Source organism: Pipistrellus hanaki, assembly GCF_964339955.1.
Source record: "Pipistrellus hanaki genome assembly, chromosome: 16".
NCBI lineage: Eukaryota > Metazoa > Chordata > Mammalia > Chiroptera > Vespertilionidae > Pipistrellus > Pipistrellus hanaki.
The window spans coordinates 37,405,895-37,433,044 of NC_140518.1; the positions used below are offsets into that span (position 1 = coordinate 37,405,895).

Below are 27,150 nucleotides of genomic sequence, written 5' to 3' on the forward strand. Positions count from 1 at the left end.
AGACCCAGAGATAAGGAGCCATAGGTCAGACTGTTGGATCTCAAAGGGAGAGTGGGGATAAAATGGAGAGATCAACCAAAGGACCTATGTGCACACATATGAGCCTAACCAGTGGTAAAGGACAATAGGGGGGTGGGGGTATGACTGGAGAAGGTGGGGGATTGGAATGGGGGGTTGAGGACAAATATGTGATACCTTAATCAATAAAGAAATTAATTTAAAAAACTTCATATAGATGCAACACATTAACACACACACATCACAATAGATTTTATTGGAGAACAAGCTTATTTTAATTTTACATGAAAGAGCAGATGTCAAAGAAAAACTGTCACCTCTGAGACAAATTTAATGAATATATGTTATGAAATAGTATGTTGTTTTAATTAAACAGTTGTAGTAATTATGTCAGTTTGCTACAGTGTAAGACAAACATATCAATGAAAATATAAAATAAAAAACTCAAAAATGCTCCCATTGACATACAGAAATCTGATTTATACTAGCATAATAGATCACTGAGAGAGGATAGACTTTTAAATAAACTGTACTGGTATAATAGATTTCCTCAAAAGAAAATAGAATTGAACATTGATCCCATACTATATTAAAAATCCAATTCAAAATGATTACATAATACATGAAAAAGATAAATTTTCCAGAGACAGGAGAAGGCTACGTGAGTAAATAGTTGATCTCTCTAAGGGATGTGCTTTCAAGCTAAAGATCATGCTGTAAGATGACTTGGAAATGGGGACAGTGCCTCAGGCTAGTGATATATTCAGGGAGGGAACTCAGACAGAAAAGAGAATAGAACCACAGTAATTTGGATCTAGAAAAAACATAAAACTCAAAGGGAAAATGTTAACCCTAGTATTGGCCTGTGGTCTGTGAAAGGCCATTATACTGGAGCTCAGATAGCAACACTGTTCTCTATGAGGCTTGGCTTCAGGTATTCATAGGGAAGGTCTAGCTGCTCATTCCGGGCTACTATCTCCCTTTCCAGGTGGTGTAGATCTGCTTGAAATTGTCTTAAAATAGCCTTGGGCTCAGGACCTGAGAAATATTCTTCTGTGTGATGCCCCAGGGGTACCTGAAGCAGAAAAGAAAGATTGATCAGTTTCTAGTTCCAGAACCCAGCCCCACACTCTGAACTTTCTTTTCCATTACCACTGCCCCAGAATCCCCCAAATCCGCTCTTACCATGTCTGTCTGCTGCCGGCCCACTTGTCTCCCACAAAGCATCTGAAGACAGGTCTGCTGGGCATCTGGGAGTGAGCCCATCAGTGTGGCCATTGTCACATCTTCCTTGGTGGTAGGAGGGGGAATCCGCATTGTGCATGGGGCATTGGAGACCCAGAACATCCAGTCATGCTGAGGGGGCAAGAATCTGGAGTCAACCAGGCCCTCTGATGTGCAGGGCTCTAGCTCCCAACTCTTTCCTTCAAACATACCCTAGACCAGGCACTTTCCCTCAGGGACCTAGGGTCTTAGTTATCCATACCTGGCTGAAGTTGACTGCTGCATGCTGGGCAGTGCATGTGAAAATGCACATGGTAAGAAAATGGCAGAGCTGAACCCGGGACTGGAAGGACACAGGAAAACCTAGGAGAAGAAATACCAACGTTTAGAAACTGCAATCCCTGAAAAAGATAAGAAAATAATTGCTGATGTCTGGAGATAACCAAATGTTAGAATTCGTGAGCATTCATTCATTCATTCAGTCAGTCAATCATGTAAAAAAAAAAATAAAATAGCTAGGAATATATTGAACTAAAGTGGAGAAATACCTGTACACTGAAAACCCTAAGACACCGAAGAAAGAAATTGAAGATAAATAAATGGAAAGATACTCTATTATCATGGATTGGAAGAATTAATATTGTTAAAATGTCCATAATACCCAAGGCAACCTATATACTCAATGCAATCCCTATGAAATTACAATTGCATTCTTCAAAGAAATAGAATAAATCAACTACATTTATATGGAATCAATAAAGACCCCAAATAACAACAGAAATCTTGAGAGAGAAGAACAGAGTTCAAGGCACCCTAATCCTGCTTCCTGATTTCAAACTGTATGACAAAGCAAAATTAATCAAATCAGTATGGTGTTGAGCAAACAGCAGATACATAGATTAATGGAACAGAAAGATGAGCCCAAAAAGGGAGCTAGGAAAATACAATGAGAAGAGGACAATGTCTTTAATAAATGCTGTTGAGAAAACTGACAGCCATATGCAAAGGAATGAAACTGGACTGTTTTAACACACACACAAATTAAGGACAAATTGATTAAAGTCCTGAAAACACAGTACTCCTAAAAGAAAACTTAGGTGTAAGCTCCTTGGCATCTGTCTTGCTGATGATACTTTGGATTTGCAAAAGCAAAGGCAACAAAAACAAAAATAAATAAATGGAACTACATCAGGCTAAACATCTGCACAGAAAAGGAAACTATCAAAGCCAGTTGGAGAAAGTTAAATATCACATGATCTCACTCATTTGCAGAATATAATGGACAACATAAACTGATAAACTAAAACAGACCCAGAGACAGAGAAGCATCAATTAGACCGTCAAACCTCAGAGGGAAGGTAGGAGAGGATGGGGTTAAAGGGGAGAGATCAACCAAAGGACTTGTATGCATGCATATAAGCCTAACCAATGGACACAGACACCAGGGGGTTGAGAGCATAAGTGGGGGGTAAGGAGTAATGAGTGGATAAGGACACATATGTAATATCTTAATCAATAAAGAAAAAAAAATAGAAGGCAACCTACCAACTGGGAGAAAATAATCTCATATCTAATATGGGATTATATAAAAATATATAGAGAACTCAATAGAAAAATAAATCAGAAGTCTGATTAAAAGGTGGACAGATGATCTGAATAGACCTATTCTAAAGACATACAGATGGCCAACTGGTACATTAAAAAGTGCTCAACATCACTAATTAACAGAGGAATGTAAATCAAAATCATCATGAAATGCTACCTCACACCTGTTAGCATGGCTATTATCAAAAGACAAGGAATAACAAGTATTGGTGAGGCTGTGGAGAACAGAAGCCTTGTGTACTGTTAGTGGAAAGTGTTGCAGCCACTATGGAAACCAGTATGGGGATTCTTCAAAATATTAAAAATAGAATTACCATATGATCCAGGCAAATTCATTTCTATGTATTTATCCTAAGAAATAAAACAGTGACTTGAAAATATAGCTGCATCCCATGTTCATTGCAGCATTATTTATCATAACCAAGACATGGAAGCAACTGCCCTGGTCCATGTGGCTCAGTTGTTGGGCTTCATCCTATTCAACAAAAGGTTGCTATTTCAATTCCTGGTCAGGGCACATGACCTGGTTATGTATAGTGGATTACAGGTTCTATCTCCTTAAGAGGCAACCATTCAATAGTCTTGTTCTTATCCAATACCATTGTTTCTCTCTCTCTTACTGTCTCCCTAGAAGTAAATAAATAATCCCTAAAAAAAATAAAACAAAGACATGGAAGTAAACTAGGTGTTCATCAATGGATGAATGAATGAACAAAATTATATATAAAAAGAAGAATATCTTGCAAAACATAGATAGACCATGAGTGGGCATTTTGCTAAATGAAATAAGTAGCCTGAGGCAGATAATGATTACATGACCTCACTTATATGTGGAATCTTAAAAAAAAAAAAAAAAAAAAAAAAAAAAAAAAAAGGTAGGGCTAAGGGTGGGTGAAATGGATGAAGTGTCAAAAGTAACAAAGTTCCAGTTATAAAATGAATAAGATATGGGATGTAATGTACAGCATGGTGGCTACAGTTAATAATACTATATACAAGTATTGTATACTTGAAAGTTGCTAGAAGGGTAGATCATAAAATTTCTCATTAAAGCAAAAACTTTGTAACTCTGTGTGGTGATGGACATTAAATAGAGTAATAGACTTACTGTGGTGATCATTTCACAATACATACAAATATTGAATCATTATGTTGTATATCTGAAGTTAATATATATCAATTATAACTCAATTTAAAAAAATCACAATATGAGGGCTACAACCCTAAAGGTATAAGTGTAAAAAACTTTAATGGGCACCTCATAAAGGAGGATATTCCAATGACTATTAAACTAAGGAAAAAGCATTCAATGCAACTAGTCTTGAAGAAACATAACTTAAACTCACAATAGAATGGATCTACATGCCCACCAAAATGGCTAAAACAAAAAAGATACAAATATCTTTTCTTGTATTTGAAAGTATATGAAGCAACGATAACTCATACTCTGATAAAAGAAGTGGAAACTGGTAACCACTTTGGAAAAGGGCCAGTAACTACTAAAGCTGATTTTTGCATACTTTAAGTTCCATCACGTCCACAGGAAACACACACAAATGTTCACAACAGCACTAATATTGATTGCCACAAATTGGAAACAATACTAATTCCCATCAATGGCAAAAAGGAAAAATAAATGGTGCCAGTGAGAAAACGTAGGTTCGCACAATGATAAAGAACAAACTACATGCTACATGCAGCAAAGTAGGTAAATATCAAACATAGTATTCAGCGAATGAAGCCAGACATAAGCAAGTGTGTGCTTGTATTTCCATCTGTGGAAGGTGAAAATAAGTAAAACTAACCAACCTAGAAGTCAAGGTAATGGTTACTTTCACATGGGCATGACTATAAGAGTACACAAGGGGCTTTCCGAGGGAGCTGGTAAGGTTCTGATTCTTGATCTTCATGCTAATTATACAGGTGTGTCACCATAGTAACACATCACTAAGTTGTACACCTATGATTTCTGTAGCTTTCTCTAGGTTTTCTGTATTTCAACAAAATTGTTGTCTCCCCAAAAGGGGTTCAAATGCTTACAGATAGCTGGGTAATGATGCAGAGAAAGAAAAGTAATTGATTCGGTTAAAATACAGGAAGGGTATCAAAATCAGCTATCCATTCCACTCAATATACAGGTGACTGTTTTAAAATATAGTTTCTATTAATATACAGTTGTGCTGAGGCCAACAGGTCAGGCGATAACTGCCATGTAAAAGTATGTTATACTCACAGATCCCAAGAGATGGGTACCTGCCATACCACCGGGGACCACATTGGGAGCACCAGGGTTGGTCAAGAGGCAGAGGAAGTGACAGTAAAAGGTAGCAGGAGCCTTTGTCATGGTTCCCATGAGAAAGAACAGAATAAGCCTGTTTAGGACATTAAATAATAGTTGTAATACTTCCAGTGGGCTCTGGAGTGTGGTAGTTGTCTCTAGACTGGTACCTGGCCCAAGGTGATTAGGCCAGGGGAATATTGGCCCAGAGTGTAAGAGCTCAATAGAAGTGGTGGTTGGGACTTCTGGAATATGAAAGCATGCTCTCAGGGGAGTGGTTTGCTATATCTGAGAATTAGCTGGCTCTGGGAAGGGTGGTGCTTTCTGGGTCAACAAGATTCCAAGATGTCAAAGTATCAAAACTGCAGAATAAACAGGCATGGTGAATACAGTGAGTCATAGAGTTTGATGCCTGCTCAAGGTCATCTACTACATGCTTTGTCTGGACTCTCCTAATTCACATGCCGATCATGTTGGGGAGGTACTTTTGCATGGGGTGGAGCATATGATTAAACTCATCCACCACTATATACTATGCAGATTTCAGCACTGTCACACATATCATTGGATCTCAAAAATTCTGTCAGATTAAATGTGAGGATTGCAGCCAAATATGTCTATTTTAGCTTTAAGGAAACTAAAAGTCTAAGCGAAAGATATCTAGTGGATGGCTCAAGGTCACATAGATGGAAGGAAACAGAAACCAATACTTTAAAAACAAATCTTAATATGTGGTCTTTAATGAGAATAATATGGAAATAACAGGGCAGAGAGAACATTGAAAGCTGAAGGAGAGGATAAGGGTAATCAGAGATTAAAGCTTATATATGACTATTTTTTAAATGCTTGTATTTCATGGGAAGAGTGTTAGGGGGAGGAAGAAGTATCTTTTGGGGCATGGGATGCTTGAAAGACAGAACTGAAAAGTACCAGAGAACATTTTGTTCTGAAAGTGTTGGGCTAGTGGGGGTGTTGCCCAGATCCTCCAAAGAAAGCCTCTCTCCAAGAATCTGGCTTTGGTATTTTAAACCCTGTATCATTGGTATTTTAAGGCCTATCCACAACAGCCTCCCAGTATATGTTTGTATCTGTTCCAAAGGCTGAAGATGGGACTCAAGGTGTTTGTGTGAAGTATGAGGGGGCAGGGCCTGAAGGACAATTTGAAACGAAACAAGCCGGCCCATATGAGCTAGGGAGAGGGGGCAGAAACTAGGCAAAGCTCAAAAAAGCGATTTCTTCTGCAGAGTAAAATGTGGTGTGGGAGAACTAAAGGCAGATCCTAGTGAGGAAATGAACAGGCAAGAGAAAACCGAAAGTCTGTTTGCACCTAGAAATGACCTTGCACTGTGGTAGTGTGGCGTGTGTCTGCATCCTCTCTGGGTGGTGGACAATAGCAAGCAAGAGAAGGGTGGGAAAGCCAGAGAGGACCATTATGGACTTCGGTGGGAATTTTCCCCCCCTATTTGTATTCTTAGGAAGAGCATTAGAGAGCACAAGCAGGTTCTGTACCCACTGGGCCCCAGGGTGTGGCAAGTTGGGGGCATCTGCAGTGAGAATGGGAAGTGGCCATAAACGTTGATGGTCAGGAACATTGAGGATAATAATTCTTGAGTTTCTAGAATTGTCCTAAACACTTAGGAGGTGAATATGGTATTCAGATGATTCATGTGTGGAGGTCAAGAGGGTAATAAGGGGTCATGTCCCCAAGGCTTACAAGGGACTCTGGCAGAGTTTCTGAACAGTTTCCTTTTATGAGGAGGAATCTCACCTTGGTCCTGGGCCTGGCACAGCCCCACTTCAGTGATTTCCTGACACCAGGCCTTCAGCTGAGGGTCCCCTCTCATGACGTCATCCCCTTGATAGAAGAGGTGGATGATCCCCTCCATGTACCTGCCCAGAGGAGAAGGAAGCTGAGCTCTTTGAGTACAAGGCCCTAGCCTCTAACTAATAATCCTTTTTTTGTGGTTCCACCAAGCTCCTTCCACTGTATCTGGGGACAGATCACAAGATTTACTTTTTGGGACATCTCTGAGCTCCTTCTACACACTAGTTTAGAAAGGAAGGAAATGTGGGTCATTAGTTCTAAGAGTTCCCTAAGCATGATTGCTAACCATTCTTTCTAACAAAACCCTGGTTGTTCCAGAAACCATATCTCCCCATTCCCAGCTTTCCCAACCTAGGCTCTCCCTTATTCCACTTTCCTCCTTTTCAGATCCTACCCACTGTCTCCTCACTCTTCCTTATTTCTCCCAAAATCAAGTCCTCTGCTCCCCTGTCTGGACCTTCTTCTTTCATGTTCCTTATGCCCCATGTTGAACTCAAGACAGAGACCCACTCTCCGTCTCCCCCAATGGCTGTCTATTTCTCAGCTACCACTCTCACCCACCGGGCAATGATTTTCCAGAGCCATAAAGCATCATGGGCATAGAGAGCACTTGGGATTCCCAGGAGGCCCCGGTCAGCCAGATCTTCAGGAGGACAGAAGGAGCTGTAGGTCAGCTAAGCCATGGCCCAATGCATCAACTGAACGTGGGGCCCTCCACCTGTGTTCATTGCCTGGATTTTGAGAGTTGACAGGCTTTGAGAGATAGAAAAATGGCCTCAGAACCTTGGCATAGTGTACAAGGTGTTCACAATGGGGTTTACAAAATTAAAAGTATAAAATGAACAGGCTCATGGGTTTAAGAATCAGAACATTCATACCAGGTGGTGTGAGCCTGTGAAGATGGCAGGAGGTTGCAGAGAGATAAAAGATTAGGTATCCCCATGCCCTCATTTCCTCTTTACCTGACTAAATAGTCCACTAGCTGAGTTGAAGTGTATCTGTCCCCGTATGTTTATGTCCATGGTGTAGCGGATTTGTGGGATCAGGAGCTGGATGAAGAAGATTAGAAAGGGGTCGTTATTGGACACCATCTTGATGCTTTCCTCCCTGCTAGGGCCTTTGTAGGCTGGTCTCCTTCTGCTTCTATGATCACAAACTCTCATCCTCTCCACGACTATTGTGAGTGGGGTTATGGAACTAGAAATGACCTGGGCTTGAATCCTTGCTTAACCACTCATTTTGGTACTTGTTCAAGGCAATAAACCCTACATGTCAGGATAATCAACTCCTACATGTCAATTTCCTCATCTGTCAACACAGATGATAATAGGTCTCCTAAGTCAGGTGCTTTGGTGGTGATTATGTGAGTAACATATAAAGAGTGTTTAGCTCAGTGCCTGGCACACAGAAGAAGCATTGGTTAGGAGATATATCAATACTTTAATGTATCCACCTTGAATGTAGTTGTCTGTTTAGAAGCTACCCCTTATCTTTCTATATCATTCCATGCTTTATCATTCACATCTTCTCGTTCCCTAAACTAGCCTCTCTCCTCATTTTCAAAGCTCTCTCTCCAACCACTTATTGTTTTACTCTTGATTTCTTTTGGGGAAAGGATACCTTCAGTTAGCATTTTTGGAGCCAAATTAAGCTACCTGCTTAAGCAGCAAATGGGTTGTCATGAAATCTGTTCTTAATTGTCTCCTCTTTCCTGCCTTTTTTTTTTTTTTTTTTTAATCTATTAAAAAGGTACGGCTGCCTTGGCCACTGTGTTCAGTGGTTAGAATGTTGGTCTGAGCACTGATGGGTGATGGGTTCCTTTCCCAGTTAAGGGCATGTACCTGAATTGCAAATTCAATCCCCATTTTTTGTGTGTTCTCTCTCACAATGATATCTCTCTGTCTCTCTTTTCCCCTCTTCTAGTCTCTCTAAAAAAATCCTTGGAAAATATATCCTCAGATGAGGAGGAAGAAAAAAAATGATATAAATTATACTGAATCCTGACATGGGCTTCTTTTTATCTTAGATTATTTTTATTTCAGTTTTAACCTGATTAATATATAGGATTCAGGCAGTTTGGATATTGATCAGAGCTTTTTGATGCTGGAAAAAGGGAAGGACAAAAGTGATACTCACATAATCAAGAGTCAAGGGAGCTCAGATTGTTCTTTTCAGAAAGTTTATGGAAGGATGATGGTGTCACAGAAAACACTAAGACTACAGCAAGGAATAAAGAACCCAGAACAGAGTTCCTAAGAGCAATGACAGAAATGATGATTACAAGAAAAATAACAGCAGAAAACAGACATTTTTCTAGCATTTACTCTGTAATGCCTTAACAACCCCACAATGGAGATAGCATTTTTTTTTAATCCTCATTTGGAAATGAGGATCCTGAACACACATCTGTAAGTACTGAGACCAGATTCAGGCTTCCGACCTGAGCAGTCTGAATGCAGAGCCTGCACAGGTAACCTTGGTAACTCCTCCTGGGAGTTCCAACAAAGACCTGTCTGCCATGAAATGGAGTTGCTATGGTTAGGGAATATGGCTGTGGAGGGGGGCTTATCTAATACAAGGACTTTTTGAAGTGTAAAATTAGGCATAACTGATTCAAGCTATGAAGGAGATGGTCATGCAAAAACATCATGAAGTTATAAAATCTTAGATCCCGTAAACTACATTAGTAGCTATTTTGTCTATGTCACTTTGAACACCAACAACCACAGCCCAGAGGAGGGTTGGAATTGGACCTCTCAGTGACATTACAGTTCAGTTGTTCTGCCTGCTAAATGCTCATTTGAATATCTTACAACATTTCAAACTCTTTGTATGGAAAGCTCAACACCTCATCTTTGTCTCCAAACTGGCTTCTTTTCCTGACTACACTCTTTCTGACCACTTCTCTGCTTCATAGGCTTATAGAGTTTTTCCCCCCTGCTCTGCCCTGTTTTCTATATCAAAGTGCCATTGAGATCTGGAAAACAATTGTAAGACAAGCACAAGCCTTATTTTGCTGCCTCCTGCCTAGCAATAGACACTAAACTCATTGTTTATAGCATCACAGTATTTTGGGGTCATTCCAACAGTATTCACTTTGTGAGCTCCTAGGTCTGGCAGTGGTTAGGCCTCTGACCTTTGTCTGCAATATTGCACAGACATGATGTAGGCAGTGTCTCCTCTCTTCCATCCCTGTCACCACCATGCTAATGTACATCTTTACTCTTCTCACTCTTGGGTAGATGTCAGTGACCTGCCAAGCTGCTATCCTTGCCCTTTTACCTTGTGTTCCTCATAACATCTGGTTGTAGTAGAACATTCTCCATCAACACTATAGTGTTCAATATAGCTGTCTCTTGTTATTTCCACCTCTATTCCAAGATATGGTTCTTTGGCTGTTTTACCATTTGTCTTCCTGGCTAAAGGGCAACATATTGGTTTAACAAATTATATTCCTACTCCCCTCCCGACCCATTGTTGGAGAATTTCAGAGAATTGACTTAGAATATGTGTAGAAAAATGTAAATAACTGGACTTAACAGGATAGATGATCTCTATGTGTATTATGACTTACAATTACATGTGAATGTATAATTAGCTCAAAATCAATAGAATTTAAACATGAAAATATGACCACAAAATCCAGGTCTTATCATAATTAAATGTGTCTTATCCCCTCATGCCAATGACAATTTTTTGCTGCAATGCCATATCAGTGCTAGATTATTTCAAAGCAGGTTTTGTTTTGAGACCAGGTAGATGGCTTAGGGCCTTAGGCTTTTTAAATTCTGTGGAACTGTTGTGTTGTTTCCTTTCTCTGGGATGAGGACACATGGAAGGTAGAGTACATACCTTGAAGACAGGGTGCAGTTCCGGGAGGCACCTCATGGTGGCAATAGCGATGACCTCAGCCAGCATATGAGTGTTCAGCACGTGATATTGAAACAGTTGCAGTTGAAAATCTGAATTTCTGACCCAGGACTTTGCCAGGAGCCAGGCAAGAGGAGGATCTGAGGCAGGAACAGTGGTGGGGTTGGGTAGCTGGCATTGGGAGGCTGGATCTGCAAAAAGGAAGAATTAAGTATTCCTTGACCTCATCAGATGTTAAACACTATGCTCAGTTTATGGGGAGAATGATGTATAAAATTGTCTCTCAGGGGTCATAATCTCTTTGTAGGATTGAGGATCCTGCCACTCATCCTCTCACTAGCTCTAGGAAAGTGTGTGTGTCATAATAGTCAGGTACAAAGCCGGAGGAATTGGAAAGGGGGGAGTCGGTATGGCCATAACAGTGGTTTGGGAGAAACCTGATAAAAGTGTGTGTTAGGATGGTAGAACAGGAAGGAGAAACTGGATGTGTGAGATACCTGACAATTCTCATCAACTGATTGATGAGAACACTTAAGAAGGAAAAATGCATTAAAAACAAGGTTGAAATATGTCCAAGAAAGAAAGGATATTCCACAGATTCAATGATCAGGAAGAGATTGAGTAGCCTTAGGGTGAGGACCAATAAAGAGCATTATGATTCTCACAAAAAGTAATTGAATATGAGTAGTGAGACAGGCTGCAAGGTAGAAAAGAGATTGGAGACAAAGACAGATCTCACTGAGTGAGGTGGGGGTGGGGGACAAGAGCCAGCTGTCTTTGTCCCTGGGCAGTGGTTGGGGGAAGGGAGAGCAGTGTTAGGAAGAGGATTTCCAAAATATCTCACCTGGAAGACCATAGGTAGCAGCTTCCCACTGGGCTCCATCTTCAGCATGACCAGGGGGGCAGCCAGGTATTGCTTCTGTCCTTGGATTACATTGGCTGGAATTCCATCCAGCAGGATAAAGTCAGCTTCAAATAGGGAACCGTTCTGGGGGGAAAAGTTCAAAGTCTACTCCAGAGGGCTAGCACCAAGGGGAAGAAGTGTAATAACATTCAGTCTCATTTCTTGCAATTATCCTACATCAATATCAGAGTCCTAGTGGCAGAAAGGAAGGAGGCATCCAGAACATTTAGTCCAAGTCAGATGACAGTGAGGAAAGAGGCAAAATGAGAGGAACCTTCCCCAGGGACATGTTATTATAATTCCCTGTGGCAGTGGTGGTTTTAAGACCATACTTGACCAATTCCTTCCCAGCACAGGCATGCTAAGCTTCCCCTTGTCAAGGTGCCCAAGTCTCTTTCCTCGTCTTCTTTCTTTTCTGCTACCTCTGTCTGGCACCCAAGAGTCCCATGGTTTCCTTTACATACTTTATCAACTCTAAGTTTGTCCTGCAAAGGACTCTGCACATAGGAACAGTGGACTAATACAGTTTCCCTTCCCTGATTCATCTCTGGTCCTTCTCCTTCACCACATCCCTTCCCCCACAGACAAGGAGAAGACAACAGAGGGCTGGTGGGGTGGGGGGTGTACCTGGAGTTCTTTCTCCACCTGGGCCCGAAGCCCGAAGCTCCTCCATCCCTGAGGGCAGCACCAGCCGGGAGGGCAGAGAGATGGATTGTCTCAGCAGCATGGGGTTGGCGCCATTGAAGAACTGGTAGCCAAAAAGTTCATCATCCTTCCAGTGCTGGTGAACCTTCTCTGTGGGATTGGAGTGGAGGGTAAAGGGAGCATATTTACAATTACCCAATGTCCCTCTTATTTAGGTTTTAACACAGCAACTCAAGCTTATGGTCACTCTGTATCCAGCCCCTGTCTTTTCTTTTTGTTGCCTCAGAGATATGTATGACCAGGCATAATATCTTCTCATTTGGAAAGTACTGGGGGACTAATGAATGTGACTTTTGAGCCATCAAAACAAACTATTATGAAGTTACAAAGGTCTAGGGGAATACTGACCACAAAGGGTGCTCCTCGGGCCCCAAAAGATCTGATCAAAATCCTCTAGGCTGTCCCAGGAGTTCAGGAGGGTGTAAACACATTTTAGAATCATCTCCAGTAACCTAGAACAGATATCAAGGATGGCACTGTTAACTCACCAGATCCTACCTGTTATGGGATCTACTGCTCCCCACTTCATTGGGATCTTTTCTCACCCTGTCTTCTCTGTCCATTCATAGTTCAGTCTCTTTCCACCATGAAATTTCATATCTGGGGGCAGATCCTTCCCAGAGTCCACAGCCATTGTCAGGGGTAACCCTTTGTGCCAGGTGCCCCAACTAGCAGATGGGAAAACAGTTCAGGGAGGAATTAGAGGGTCAGTGATGGTGGCAGGATCAGAGAAGAGGTGAGGATATTAGGAGGGCTGTGGGTAAGTGGTTACCAGTAAATCAGCTGTCTTTCCTTCAGTTCTTTCTCTCGATGCTTCTGGAACTCATCCAAGGTATTCTCTTCTGCCAGACGGGCTGGAAGAACATTTGACCTCATAGGTGTTTCCAATTGCTGCTATCCCTGACTTGATCTAATCTCTCACTCTTGACTGTATTCCATCATACTTCTGCCTTTTCTCTGGCTCTTCCTTACCTGATGTATTCTCAAAGTTAGTCACTGCATCTTTGTCCAAAACCTATTCATGATCTCACCTATTTCAACTCCATAGTGGTCCTTAAGCAACATCTTATGTTTCCCTCCCTTTCATGTTCCTTAAATCAAATTCTATTACTAGTGCCTATAAATGATTACGAATTGTCTTCTTGATCACATGCCATATCCACAAAAACCCATATTATTGTGTATTGCCTTTGTTAAACTCATCAATACTTGCCTTCCCCTTTCTGCAACTTTAACCCTTCTCCAAATGACATATTTCATATTCCCTATACATATGCAATCTGCAGTGTTCTGTCCCTACCTCCACCTGAACACTGAATCAAAAATTCCATGTGTTGTTACCTTCAACCATCCCATCTCACCTGTCTTAGGGAGCAAATAGCTCCATTTTGCTACTTTTTCCCCACTCCATCTTACCTACCCTCATCATCACAATAGTTTATATTTGTTAACCTGACTTGTCCTTTTCTCACCTGTACTTATATTGTCTTGCAAAGATGCCTATTTCATGATTTTATTTTTAATAAACTTATTGTGATATAACATTGATTGGTAACATTATATAAACCTCAGGTGTACAATCTTACAATATGACATTTATCTATTCTGGATATGCTCACTGGCCAAAGTCTAGTCTTCTTCTGTCACCATGTATTTACCCCTTTACTCTCTTTTTCTTCTCTCGGGTAACCACCATTCTATTGTCTGTATCTATGAGTTTGTATTTTTGTTTGTTCTTTTGTTGTTTGTTTTTTATCCCACTTATGAGTCAAATAATACAATTCTTGTCCTTTTCCTTTGACAATTTGTTTAATAGAATACTCTCAAGATCCATCCATGTTGTCTCAAACAGCATGCCATCGTTCTTATGGCTGATTAATCTCCATTCATAAATTCCATTGTTCTAAAATTCTCTCTAGTCATATCTCTCCTCCATGTATCTCACCTCAACAAATAACCTATATCCTGTGCTCATTCATCCCCATCCCAGTTAGAGTGCTCCCTGCCCTCACAGTTGTCTTCCATGTTGTCACAACCAAGCCAGCTCTTCATGGTCATATCATTTATTGCTTCCCTTCCCTGTTTCCTCTCAGGGGAGCCATGTGCTAGTGTTACCTGTCCCTGCCCTAACTTGTTCCCAGTCACATGGAGATTTCTTTTTCCCTTTACTTTGGCGCTTCTGTTTTCCAGCACAGCTGCTCCTCCCATTCCCAGGGCACTCCTCAGAGGTGGGATGCACACATCATTTATTTCCCTCTCCAGTCCTACTTACAGCCTCATTATTTCTATGTATAATGTTCCCCTTCTCCCCCAGTACTCCCTAAGCTTTGCTCTCCCTTCTCTTAGGTAGATCCACACTGGTGCCCTCGGGCAGGGTCAGCAGGCCCTCGCCCTGCACCCAGCGGTAGCAGGGGAAGGCAGCCTCCTCCAAGGCTCCCGGGCCCTGCACGGTGATGCGGTCACAGAACCAGGAGTCATCCACCAGGGAGTGGTGTTTGCACAACTTCACGAACTGCAGTGGCCCCAGGTCCTGTGGAACATCCTGCTCAAACTCCTCCACCTGTGGGGACCAGAACCCGGTGAGACTTAGTAGCAGGAACCCGGGAGAGGCATTTAACCCAGGGAGAAGGATGGGTGGGGGCTTTGTGGAGTCCAGTCTCCACAAAGACAGCATTGCCTCCTCCCAACACCTGCGTGGTGGGTCTCAGATGATCCATTGAACCCGGAGGACCAGGGACGCTGGATGAGACCACAGTGACTTGAACACTGAGCACCAACACCTGCACCTGTGCCCGGTCTCTCAGAGGATCTTCCCCTTTAACCATTAAGCCCATAATGAGACTTGGAAAAGGAGAGGAGGTTGTGTGGAGCAGAATCCAGGGGAGGGAGAAAGGGGCTGAGTCTAGCTGGGCCCTGGCTCTGAAACTCTCACCCACCAGGTGCAGGCGTCACTTCTCAATGGAAGTAACCAGTTGGTGTGGTTCTGCTGTCACTGGCTCTCAGCCTCTCAAGTCCCAACTGCCCTCAGACATGGAGCCCAGGCAAGGGGACTCAATTCCCACTTCTTCCTCTTACCTGGCCCCGTGCTGGCTTCAGCTGCAGCTCCATCTCTGCCTCCCGGAGTTCCCCGACCAGCCACAGCTGCATGGGGTTGAAAGACCCAGAAAAGAGCAAGGCCCCAGTGGCCACTTGAATGCGGTAGTGGCCCATGACAGCAGGTGGACCGCCTGAGTGTCAGAAGTTCCCAAAAATTTCGCAGCCAGGTTTGATCCTGCTTCAAGCAGGACAAGTCCAGGCTTTAATAAAGCAGGACTCTGTATGCCAGCCCATTACCAGATTGGGCCCCACCCAGACAAACCAGAACCTGGGTTTAGCCCAGAGGATGGGGGAAAGCGGCTGCTCCTCTCCACACACTGTAAGGGATTTATATTGTTAACTGTTTTTCATGGTCATATCATTTGTTGCTTCCCTTCCCTGTCTCCTCTCAGGGGTCCCATGTGCTAGCCTTACCTGACAACACGATTTCCCTCTGCTGTCTTTATTCCCAGTACTCTCTCTACCCAAACACACTCTCTCTCCCTCTCTCTCTCTCTCTCTCTCTCTCTTTCTCTCTCTCTCTCTCTCTCTCTCTCTCTCTCTCTCTCTCTCTCTCTCTCTCTCTCCATGTTACTCAGATCTCCCACTTATCTCTCTCTCTCTCTCTTTTAAAAAATTACTCTCACAATGCTCCCTTTCTCCCCATTTCTCTTTAAAATATTGGATTGCAAAAGTTCTTCCAATTTTATTTTATAGAAGAATTCAAATCATTTGGTCATTTATTATTTGAGCAGAATAAAGTAAAGGCTGAGAGTTTGGGAGACCATTAACAGTCAATTCTTTGCCATCACCTCTTTCTCAGCAATTGTAAGGAGAAGGAAGTAGAGAGTGATTATCTCAATTATGTAATATCAGAGGCCCAGTGCACGAAATTCGTGCATGGGAGGAGGGTGTCCCTCAGCCCAACCTGCACTCTCTCCAATCTGGGACCCCTTGGGGGATGTCCGACTGCCTATTTAGGCCCGATCCATTCATAATCTAGGACTGCTGACTCCCAACTACTTGCCTGCCTGCCTTCCTGATTGTCTCTAACCTCTTCTGCCTGCCAGCCTGATCACCCCCTAACCACTCCCCTGCCAGCTAACTACTTTCCTGCCAGCCCAGTTGTCTCCAACTGCCCTCCCCTGAAACTCCAGTCACCCTCAAATGCCCTCCCTTGCATATTCCCTCTTTATTAGTTAGGGTTTTTTCTTTAGCCTATTGGACAGTCCTAACTGGTTTGGCTCAGTGGATAGAGCATTGGCCTGCAGACTCAAAGGACCTAGGTTTGATTCTGGACAAGGGCATGTACCTTGGTTGGGGGCACATATCCAGTGGGGAGGGTGCAGGAGGCAGCTGGATTGATGTTTCTCTCTCATAGATGTTTCTAGCTCTCTATTCCTTTCCCTTCCTCTCTGTAAAAAATCAATAAAATATATATTTTTAAAAAGAAACATTTAAAATTCCTCCATATCTGCCTGGCTGGTCTGACTCAATGGTTAAGACCCCAGGCTGCCACCACTGGAAGGGGATCATACCTGGCCAGGCTGAGACCCCAGCCCAGGCTGCCACCGCTGGCCAGATGATCACACAGCGGTGGTGCCCAGCCCTGCTGGCATGAGACCCCACCCCAGGCTGCCTCTGGGGCCAGGGGATCATGCACTGGGGGTGCGCAGCCCTGCCAGTCTGAGACCCCAGACCAAGCTGTTGCTGCGGCCTGGAGATCATGCAGTGCTGGTTCACGGCCCCAGCCCAGGCTGCTGCTGGCCTGAAGATCTTGCTGCAGGGTTGCATGGCCCTGCTGGCCTGAGACCCCAGCCCAGGCTGCCACTGCTGGTCGGATTATCACACAGTGGGGATGTGCAGCCATGCTGACCTGAGACAATGAATTAGAATGGTGATTTCAATATAAACACAGATATGTGTGTGTATATGTATAATACATATACGTGTGTGTGTGTGTGTGTGTGTGTGTAAGCATACACATATGTAATTCATTATTCAGTCAGGTGGGAAGACCTAGAATTAATGACACTCCAGAGGGCAGTAAACAGGTCAACACTCAACCACTGAGACATACCGGCCAACACAGTATTTTTAAATGATTGTGTTTGCTGAATTATGTTTCTTATGTTATCATTTTTTTTCTCTCTCTTTTTTTTAATCTTGGACTTGTCCCTGTATGGGGTAGCTTACCTAACTCCCTGGAGATCCTTATTATTATTTATAATTAACACTGAGGCAATTTGCCGGTGAGCTAGAAGCTCTACATGGACAGTACTTATTGACTACAGGGTTCTGCCTTAGAATGAGGGCCTGTTTCTCCTGTGTGTTAGGCTAATCTGCTATAATGAGGATAGAGTGCCTCCAACAAAATAGACACTTATTTCTCTTGTACATAATGCTCTAGAGCAGTGTTTCCTAAAGTGTGGTATGAGTACCCCTAGGAGTACTGGGAGAGTTTGGTGGGGGTACGCGTTGCACCGGAGTTTGGTGGGGATATGCACTGCACCGTGCTTAGCTGCGCCTAATTCTACATTTTCATGAGTACGAGGGGTACTCAGCATTATGAAAATTATAGAAGGGGTACACATATGTCAAAAGTTTGGGAAACACTGCTCTAGAGTAAGGGAGCTTTCCAGGGTATGTAAATGGTTCTGATAAATGCAGTCAACAAACAAAACACCTATGGTGTTGTCTTAATTTACATAATTGAAGCTAGTTTACTACTATCATGTTAAAATTCCAAACTACAGGAAACTAAACAGAGGACATAGAGAGCAAGCCCATTGTTTTAAGGAAGTCAGCAATGGCACACATCACTTCTATTCATATACTATTCACTACAGTTAGTCATATGGCCAACTCTGGCTGAGAGGTGTTTGGAAAATATATTTTCTATTTAAATAGAAATAGAGGGGTGTCTGTTTGAGTCTTTGTTATTATTTTAGCATCACGTTTATTGTACTTTGGGAGTAAGATGAGATAAAAGAGTAGGTTCTTTTTAAAATATATATTTTATTGATTTTTTACAGAGAGGAAGGGAAAGGGATAGAGAGCCAGAATCATTGATGAGAGAGAAACATCGACCAGCTGCTTCCTGCACACCCCCCACCGGGGAGGTGCCCACAGCCAATGTACATGCCCTTGTCCGGAATCTAACCTGGGAACCCTCAGTCTGCAGACCGAGGCTCTACCACTGAGCCAAACCGTTTTGGCAAGAGTAGGTTCTTTTCTCCATTTCAAACCAGAAGCTTGATCAGGTGTTTTTCCCCCTCAAATCAGAGTAAAGATTTTTTTTCCTAAGGTTTTATTTCTTTTAAAAATCTCTCATTTTAAAATGTTATCTTTATTATTGTATGTATTACAAATGTCCCCTTTGATTGGATCCTATTCAATTGAAGCCAAGATAACATAAGAGGAGATACTGTTGTGGGCATGCCTATAGGAAGTAAAATAGCAACCATAAAGGGGAGGTACCAAGCCTGTGAAAGTGATCAGATTCAATAAGGAATCCAGGACCCAGATGACCTAGTAAATGGATTGGTTATAGAGATAAACCAAATGAAGCCAGAAAGGATTGAGAAGTTGATTGGTTTGTTTGAAAGACACCTGGTTCTCATCATGCCTGAGATACTATAATGGAATTCAACAGTGTATACAATGGCAAATTGGATATATCTCAAGAATGCAAAGTTGCTTTAAGACTAAACACTTCATATAAATGAGTGCACTGACACAAACCATAACACACTATATTTGGATAATAACAAGCTGATTTTAATATATATATATATGAAAGGTCCTAAGTGCAAGAAAAGCTGTCACCTCTAAAAGACAAATTTGAAAGAGATAGAGGAAGATGTAAGGAGATGGAAGAACATACCATGTTCATGGATTGGTAGAATCAACATCATCAAAATGTCCATACTTCCTAAAGCAATCTATAGGTTCAATGCACTCCCCATTAAAATACCAACGACATATTTCACCGACCTAGAAAGAACTCTCCAAAAGTTCATTTGGAACAATAAAAGACCCCGAATAGCCACAGCAATTCTGAGAAAGAAGAGTAAAGTAGGAGGGATCTCAATACCAGACTTCAAACTATATTACAAAGCCACTGTTCTCAAAACAGCCTGGTACTGGCACAAGAACAGACAAATAGATCAATGGAATAGAATTGAGAACCCAGATATCAACCTAAATCACTATTCTCAATTAATATTTGACAAAGGAGGCACGAATATACAATGGAGTCAAGACAGTCTCTTCAATAAATGGTGTTGGGAAAATTGGACAGACACATGCAAAAGAATGAAACTAGATCACCAACTTACACCATTCACAAAGATAAACTCAAAATGGATACAGGACTTAAACATCAGACGGGAAACCATAAAAATACTAGAAGCATCCACAGGCAGCAAAATCTCAGACGTATGCCAAAATAACTTCTTCACTGATACTGCCCCTAGGGCAATGGAAGCTAAAGAGAAAATAAACAAATGGGACTACTTCAAAATAAAAAGCTTTTTTACAGCAAAAGAAACCATCAATAAAACAACAAGAAAGCCCACGGTGTGGGAGATCATATTTGCAAATATTACCACTGATAAAGGTTTAATCTCCAACATTTACAGACAGCTTATACAACTAAATAAAAGGAAGATAAATGATCCAATTAAAAAATGGGCAATGGACCTAAACAGAATATTTTCAAAAGAAGACAGAAGGAAGGCCAAAAGGCACATGAAAACATGCTCAAAGTCACTAATTGTCCGAGAGGTGCAAATCAAAACAACAATGCGGTACCATCTCACACCTGTCAGAATGGCCAACATCAACAAATCAACAAACGACAAGTGTTGGCGAGGTTGCGGAGAAAAAGGAACCCTCATGCACTGCTGGTGGGAATGCAGACTGGTGCAACCACTGTGGAGAACAGTGTGGAGTTTCCTCAAAAAACTGAAAATGGAACTCCCATTTGACCCAGTAATCCCACTTCTAGGAATATATCCCAAGAAACTAGAAACACCAATCAGAAAGGATATTTGCACCCCTATGTTCATAGCAGCACAATCTACAATAGCCAGAATTTGGAAACAGCCTAGGTGCCCGTCAGCAGATGATTGGATCAAAAAACTTTGGTACATCTACACAATGGAATACTATGCTGCCATAAAGAAGAAGGAATTCTCATCATTTGCAGCAACCTGGATGGAATTGGAGAGCATCATGCTGAGTGAAATAAGCCAATCAATGAAAGAGAAACACCACATGACCTCACACATCGGTGGATGATAAAGATCATTATAAACTGATGAACCAAGAGACAGATATAGAGAAAGTAAAGCAACAGGCAGACTGTCAAATTACAGTGGGGAGGGTAGGGATATCAGGGGGAGATAATAGATCAACTGAAGGACTTGTATAAATGCATATAAGTACAACCAATGGACATAAAACTATGGGGAGGGAGGGGATGTGTGGGAGGGAGGGAGGGGGGCAATAAAAAAATCAATAAAATATGTTAAAAAAAATAAATTAAAAAAAATAAAATAAAATAAAAGACAAATTTGATGGATATATGCTACAAAATAGTAGGTTATTTTAATTTAAAAAGTTGTAGTAATTATAACAGTATTATAGAGTAAGACAGGCACATTAATGAAAACATAGGTTAGAATTAAAAAAATATTTCCATTCTGATGTGCTAACATTATAGATCATTGAGAGAGGATGGGCTCTTAAATAAACTGTGCTGGTATAATAGATTTTCCCAAAAGAAAAATTCTAATTGAATATTTATATCATGCAATATTAAGAAATCTATCTCAAAATGATTATATAATAAATGAAAAATATAAATTTTCCAGAGGTAGGAGAAGGATACATGAGTGAATAGTTTATCTCATTAAGGAATGTATTTTCAAGTTAAAGGTCATTCTGTTAGATAATTTGGAAGTGGGGAGAGTGATTCAGGCTAGTCATATATTCAGGAGGGAATTCAGATAGAAAAGAAAACAGAACCATAGAAACTCAGATGCAGGAAAACATAAAACTCAAAAGGAAAATGTTAAGCCTAGTATGGGCATGTGGTCTATGAAAGGCCATTATCCTGGGGCTCAGAGAGCATCACTGTTAAGTTCTATGCAGCTCGGCTTCAGGTATTCATAAGGAAGGTCTAGCTGCTCATTCCGGGCCACGATCTCCCTTTCCAGGTGGTCCAGATCTGCTTGAAATTGTCTTAAAATAGCCTTGGGCTCAGGACCTGAGAAATATTCTTCTGTGTGATGCCCCAGGGGTACCTGAAGCAGAAAAGAAAGATTGATCAGCTTCTAGTTCCAGAACCCAGCCCCACACTCTGAACTTTCATTTCCATTACCACTGCCCCAGAATTCCTCAAATCCCCTCTTACCATGTTTGGCTTCTGCCGGTGCACTTGCCTCACAAAAAGCATCTGAAGACAGCTCTGCTGGGCATTTGGGAGCGAGCCCATCAATGTGGCCATTGTCACATCTTCTTTGGTGGTAGGAGGGGGCATTTGCATTGTGCATGGGGCATTAGGGACCCAGAACATCCAGTCCTGCCGAGGGGGCAAGAATCTGGAGTCAACAAGACACTCTGATGTGCAGGGCTCTAGCTCCCAACTCTTTCCTTCAAACATACCCTCGTCCAGGCACTTTCCCTCAGGGACCCAGGCTCTCAGTTGTCCATACCTGGCTGAAGTTGACTGCTGCATGCTGGGCAGTGCATGTGAAGAGACACATGGTAAGGAAATGGCAGAGCTGAGCCCAGGACCGGAAGGACACAGGAAAACCTAGAAGAAGAAATACCAAAGTTTAGAAACTATAATCCCTGAAAAAGATAAGGAAGTAAGTAATAATGTCTGGAGATACTCATATGTTATGATTAGTGTGCATTCATTCATATAAAATATATACTGCAATAAAAAAAATACTAGGAATACATTGAACCAAGGAGGTGAAATACCTGTACACTGAAAACTATAAGAAATTGAAAATAATGAAATGGAAACATATTCGATTGTCATGAATTGGAAGAATTAATATTGTTAAAATGTCCATACTACCCAAGGCAACCTATATACTCAATGCAATCCCTATGAAATTACAATTGCATTCTTCAAAGAAATGGAATAAATCAATCTACAATTTATGAATTCAGTGAAACCCCAAATAGCAACAGAAATCTTGAGAGAGAAGAACAGAGTTCAAGGTACCCTCATTCTGCTTCCTGATTTCAAACTGTATGACAAAACAAAATTGATCAGATCAGGATGGTGTTGGGCAAACAGCAGGCACATAAATCAATAAAACAGAAAGGTGAGCCCAAAAAGGGAGCCAGGCATATACAATGGGGAGAGGACAATGTCTTCAATAAATGGTGCTGAGAAAACTGGCAGCCACATGCAAAGGAATGAAACTGGACTGCTATTTTATGCCACACACACAAATTAAGGAAAATTTGATTCAAGTCCTGAAACCATAATACTCCTAGATAAAATATCAGTCTCGATGATGACATTTGGATTTGCGAAAGCAAAGGCACCAAAAGCAAAAAATACACAAATGGAACTACATCATGTTAAACATCTTTTGCAAAGCAAAGGAAACTGTTAATGAAATAAAAAGGCAACCTACTGAATGGGAGAAAATATTTGGAAATCACATATCTAATAGGGGGGTAATATCCAAAATATATAAAGAGCTCATTCAACTCAATAGCATAATAAACCAGAAGTCCAATTTAAAAGTGCACAGAAGATCTGAATAGACATTTTCCCCAAAGACTAACAGATGGCCAACAGGTATATGAAAAAGTGCTCAACATCACTAATCATCAGGAAAATGTAAATCAAAATCATAATGAGATGTCACCTCACACCTGTTAGAATGACTATGATAGAAAGACGAGGAATAACCAATATTGGTAATGCAGTGGAGAAAAGAGAAGCCTTGTGCATTGTTAATGGGAATGTAAATTGGTGAAGCCACTATGGAAACCAGTATGGGAATTCTTTTAAACAATTTAAATATAGATCCAGCAAATACACTTCTGGTATTTATCCAAAGGAAACAAAAATAATGACTTGAAGAGATATATATCTACATCCCAAGTTCATTGCAGCATTATTTATCATAACCAAGACATGAAAGCAACCACCATTGATGGTTTGACTCAATTGGTTGGGCCAAAAGGTTGCTGATTCAATTCCTGGTCAGTGCACATGCCAGGTTATGAATGGAGGGCTCCCGTAGAGGGCATGCGGGAGGCAGCTGTTCAATAGTCCTGTTCTTCAGAAACAGCTATTTCTCTCTCCCTCACCCTTACCATTTCTCCAAAAGTAAATTTAAAAATCTTTAAAAAAAAAAAAAAAGGCATGGCTGCAGAGGGAGGGAAGGGGCCTCTCGCCAGAGGACTGGGGGCGGGACACGTGCTCAGTGTCCGCCCCTAGAAGGAGAGAAGGGGCCTGTGGGACAGGAGCCCAGAGTCAGCGCCCTGACCATGCAGAGGAAGGGGAAGACCCAGAAAAATGGATCTTTCCAGATCCTGATGCTGACGGAGCCCTATGAGTGCCAGGGTCCTCTGCCTGCAGCCCACAGTCAAGAGGCAACCATCATGGTGCTGAGGTGGGGGGCAGTGTCTGGCGGGCACACTACAGACATCAAATTGCTGTCGCCGAGGCCACCCCCCACCCCCAACACACTTGCAAATAGTATGGTCTAAGGGGGCGACTCCTGAGGCGTGGCTCCCATGGCAACTGATGAACACCACCTCGGGTGGGAAAGCAGGACCTGAGAGCCCAAGCCTCCGAGTACCTGAGCTGCAGGTCGTCATGGGCTGGGGCCCTGAGGAGGCCGCAGGACAAGCATCTTCCTAGTGGTTGCATGGAAGGAGGGGAGGAATCTCTGGCTAGAGACAAGCTGAGGAACAATCCCACCCCCCAACTTTGTGCATGAATTTCGTGCACCAGGTCTCTGGTGAAGGAATAATAGAGCAAAGAGAACATTCAGAGTTGAGAGAAAGGAATAGTGGAATCAGAGAGTAAAGCTTATATATAAAAGCTTATATATTACTGTGTTTTGTAAATTCTTAAGGTGGATATTTCATGGGAAGAGGAAGGCCAGGCAGAGGCAAAAGCAACTTTTGGATTATGGGATGCTGAAAGACAGAAGTAAAAAGTACCAGAGAATATTTGGTACTAAAAGGGTCTGGGTAATAGGGGTGTTTCCCAGACCCTCCCAAGAAAGCCTCCCTCCAAGGGTCTGGCATTGGTATATTAAACTTTGTATTCCCATGTCCCGGCAATAATAGCTTCCCAGTAAATGTTTGTATTTGTTCCACAGGCTGAGGATGGGTTTGAAGGTGTTGGTGCGAAGTATGCAGGGGCAGGGCCTGAAGGACAATTTGAAACAGATGAGGTTGGTCCATGTGTGCTACAGAGAGGAGGATGAAACTAGGGAAAGCTCAAAAACACTGTATTTCTTCTTCATAGGTTAAAATGTGGAGTGGAAGAATGGAAGGTAGTAGGTAGAGCCTAGTGAGGAAATGTACTGGCTAGGGAAATCTGAGATTCAGTTTTCACCTACAAATGACCCTGCACTGTGATAATGTGCAGTGTGCTTGGACCTTCTGTGTGGAGTAGACAGTAGCAGGCAAGAGGAGAAGTGAGAGAAAGCCAGAGAGTATCATTATAGAATTTGGTGGGGAAAATTTCCCCACTTATTTTCTTAGGAAGAACATCAGAGGGCACAAGCAGGGTCTGAGCAGATTCCCCACTGGTTGTGATTCTGGACCCACTGAGCCCCATGCTGTGGCAGGTTGGGGGCATCAGTGTCAGGAATGGGGGATAGTCATAAAGGTTAATAATCAGTTACTTTGAGGAGGAAAATCCTTGGGTTTGTAGGACAGTCCTAAAACTTATGAAGTGGGAATGGTCTTCATATGCTTCATGTGTGGAGGGCAAGAGGGTGATGAGTTTTTAGGTTCATGTCCCCAGAAGGGCAAGATTGACAAGGGACTCTGGGCAGAGTATCCAAGGAGTTCACTTCTCTGGGGAGGGATCTCACCTCGGTCCTGGCCCTGGCACAGCCCCACCTCAGTGATCTCCCGACACCAGGCCTGCAGCTCAGGGTCCCCTCTCACGACGTCATTCCCGTGGTAGGAGAGGTGGACAATCCCCTCCACGTACCTGCCCAGAGGAGAAGGGAGCTGAGTTCCTTGAGAATAGAAGCTCTAGCCTCTGACTGCTACTCCTTTTCTGTGGCCTCAGCCAAGCTTCTTCCACTGTATCTGGGGACAGATTATACAAGACTTACTTCTTGGGACATCCCTGAGCTCACACTACACACTAGTTTAGAAAGGAATAAAATGTGAATCCTTAGTTTTAATAGTTCCCTAAACACGATTAATAACCATTCTTCCTAACAAAACCCTGGTTCTTCTCGATACCCTTCTCCCCATTCCCAAGTTTCCCAACCTACACTTTCTACTTTTCTATTCTATTTTACTCTTTTTCACATCCAACTCACTATTTCTTCAGCATTCCTCATCTCTCCCAGGATTGAGTCTTCTGCTTCTCCTGTCTGGACCTTCTTTCATGTTCCTTATGCCCCATGCTTAACTCAAGACACAAACCCTCTCTCCTTCTGCCCAATGGCTCTCCATTTCTCAGCTACCACTCTTACCCACCTGGCAATGATCTCCCAGAGCCGTAAAGCATCATGGGCATAGAGGGCACTTGGAACTCCCAGCAGGCCCCGGTCAGCCAGATCTTCAGGAGGACAGAGGGAGCAGTAGGTCAGCTTAGCCATGGTCCGATGCAGCAACTGCACAAGGGGCTCTCCACCTGTGCTCATTGTCTGGAATTTGAGAGTTGACAGATCTCACTGTATAGAAGAGCTGCAGAATCTTATATAAAGGGTTCAGTGTTGGGGTTTGCAAAATTAAAGGAACAGGTACATAGGTTTAAGGACCAGGACATTCATACTAGGTGGTCTGAGACTGTGAAGATGGTAGGAGGTTGTAGAGAGATAAACGACTAGGCAACCCCATGCCCCCATTTCCTCTTTACCTGACTAAATATTCCACTATCAGAGTTTAATTGGGTCCGTCTCCCGATGTTGATCTCCATGATGTAGCGGATGTTTGGGATCAGGAGCTGAATGAAGAAGATTAGAGAAGGGTAGTTAATAGAGTACATTCTTGTAGGGAGTGGCTTTTAGCCTGGTGATGTTCTTTACTCTGGGTCTTTTCCTCCCTGTCCTGGACCTTTTCCTTTGTAGGCTGGTCTTCTTCTGCTTCTTTGATCACTAACTCTCATGTTATCCATGACTCTACTGTGAGTGGGGCTCTGGAGCTAGAATGACCTCGGTTTGAGTCCTGGGTTTTAACCCCTCATTCTGATACTTGTTCAAGTCCATATGCCCCCTCCATATCAATTTCTTCATGTCAACCAGGACAATATCCTAAGGCAGGTGCTGCGGTGGTGATTATGTGAGTGATATATAGAGAGTGTTTTTGCTCAGTGCCTGGTACACAGAAGCACTGATTAGGAGATATTGTCATTACTTGTATTGTATCCACCTTCAATGTGGTTGTCCATTTAGAACCTATCTC

The 27,150-nt window shown here is 42.3% G+C and overlaps 1 protein-coding gene across 1 annotated transcript; it reads right to left on the reverse strand.

Moving 5' to 3' along the window:
- Positions 1-913: 913 nt before the first annotated feature.
- LOC311611269 (polyunsaturated fatty acid lipoxygenase ALOX12-like) lies at positions 914-15,639 on the reverse strand (the record flags this gene model as incomplete). The annotated part of the gene is given in 17 exon segments (XM_084863294.1): positions 914-1,093; positions 1,204-1,374; positions 1,505-1,605; positions 6,894-7,015; positions 7,512-7,624; positions 7,628-7,681; positions 7,913-7,999; positions 10,803-10,963; positions 10,966-11,011; positions 11,665-11,808; positions 12,352-12,381; positions 12,383-12,519; positions 12,778-12,881; positions 12,975-13,097; positions 13,202-13,283; positions 14,788-14,989; positions 15,505-15,639. Coding segments are annotated over 17 exon segments (1,992 nt in total).
- Positions 15,640-27,150: the final 11,511 nt, after the last annotated feature.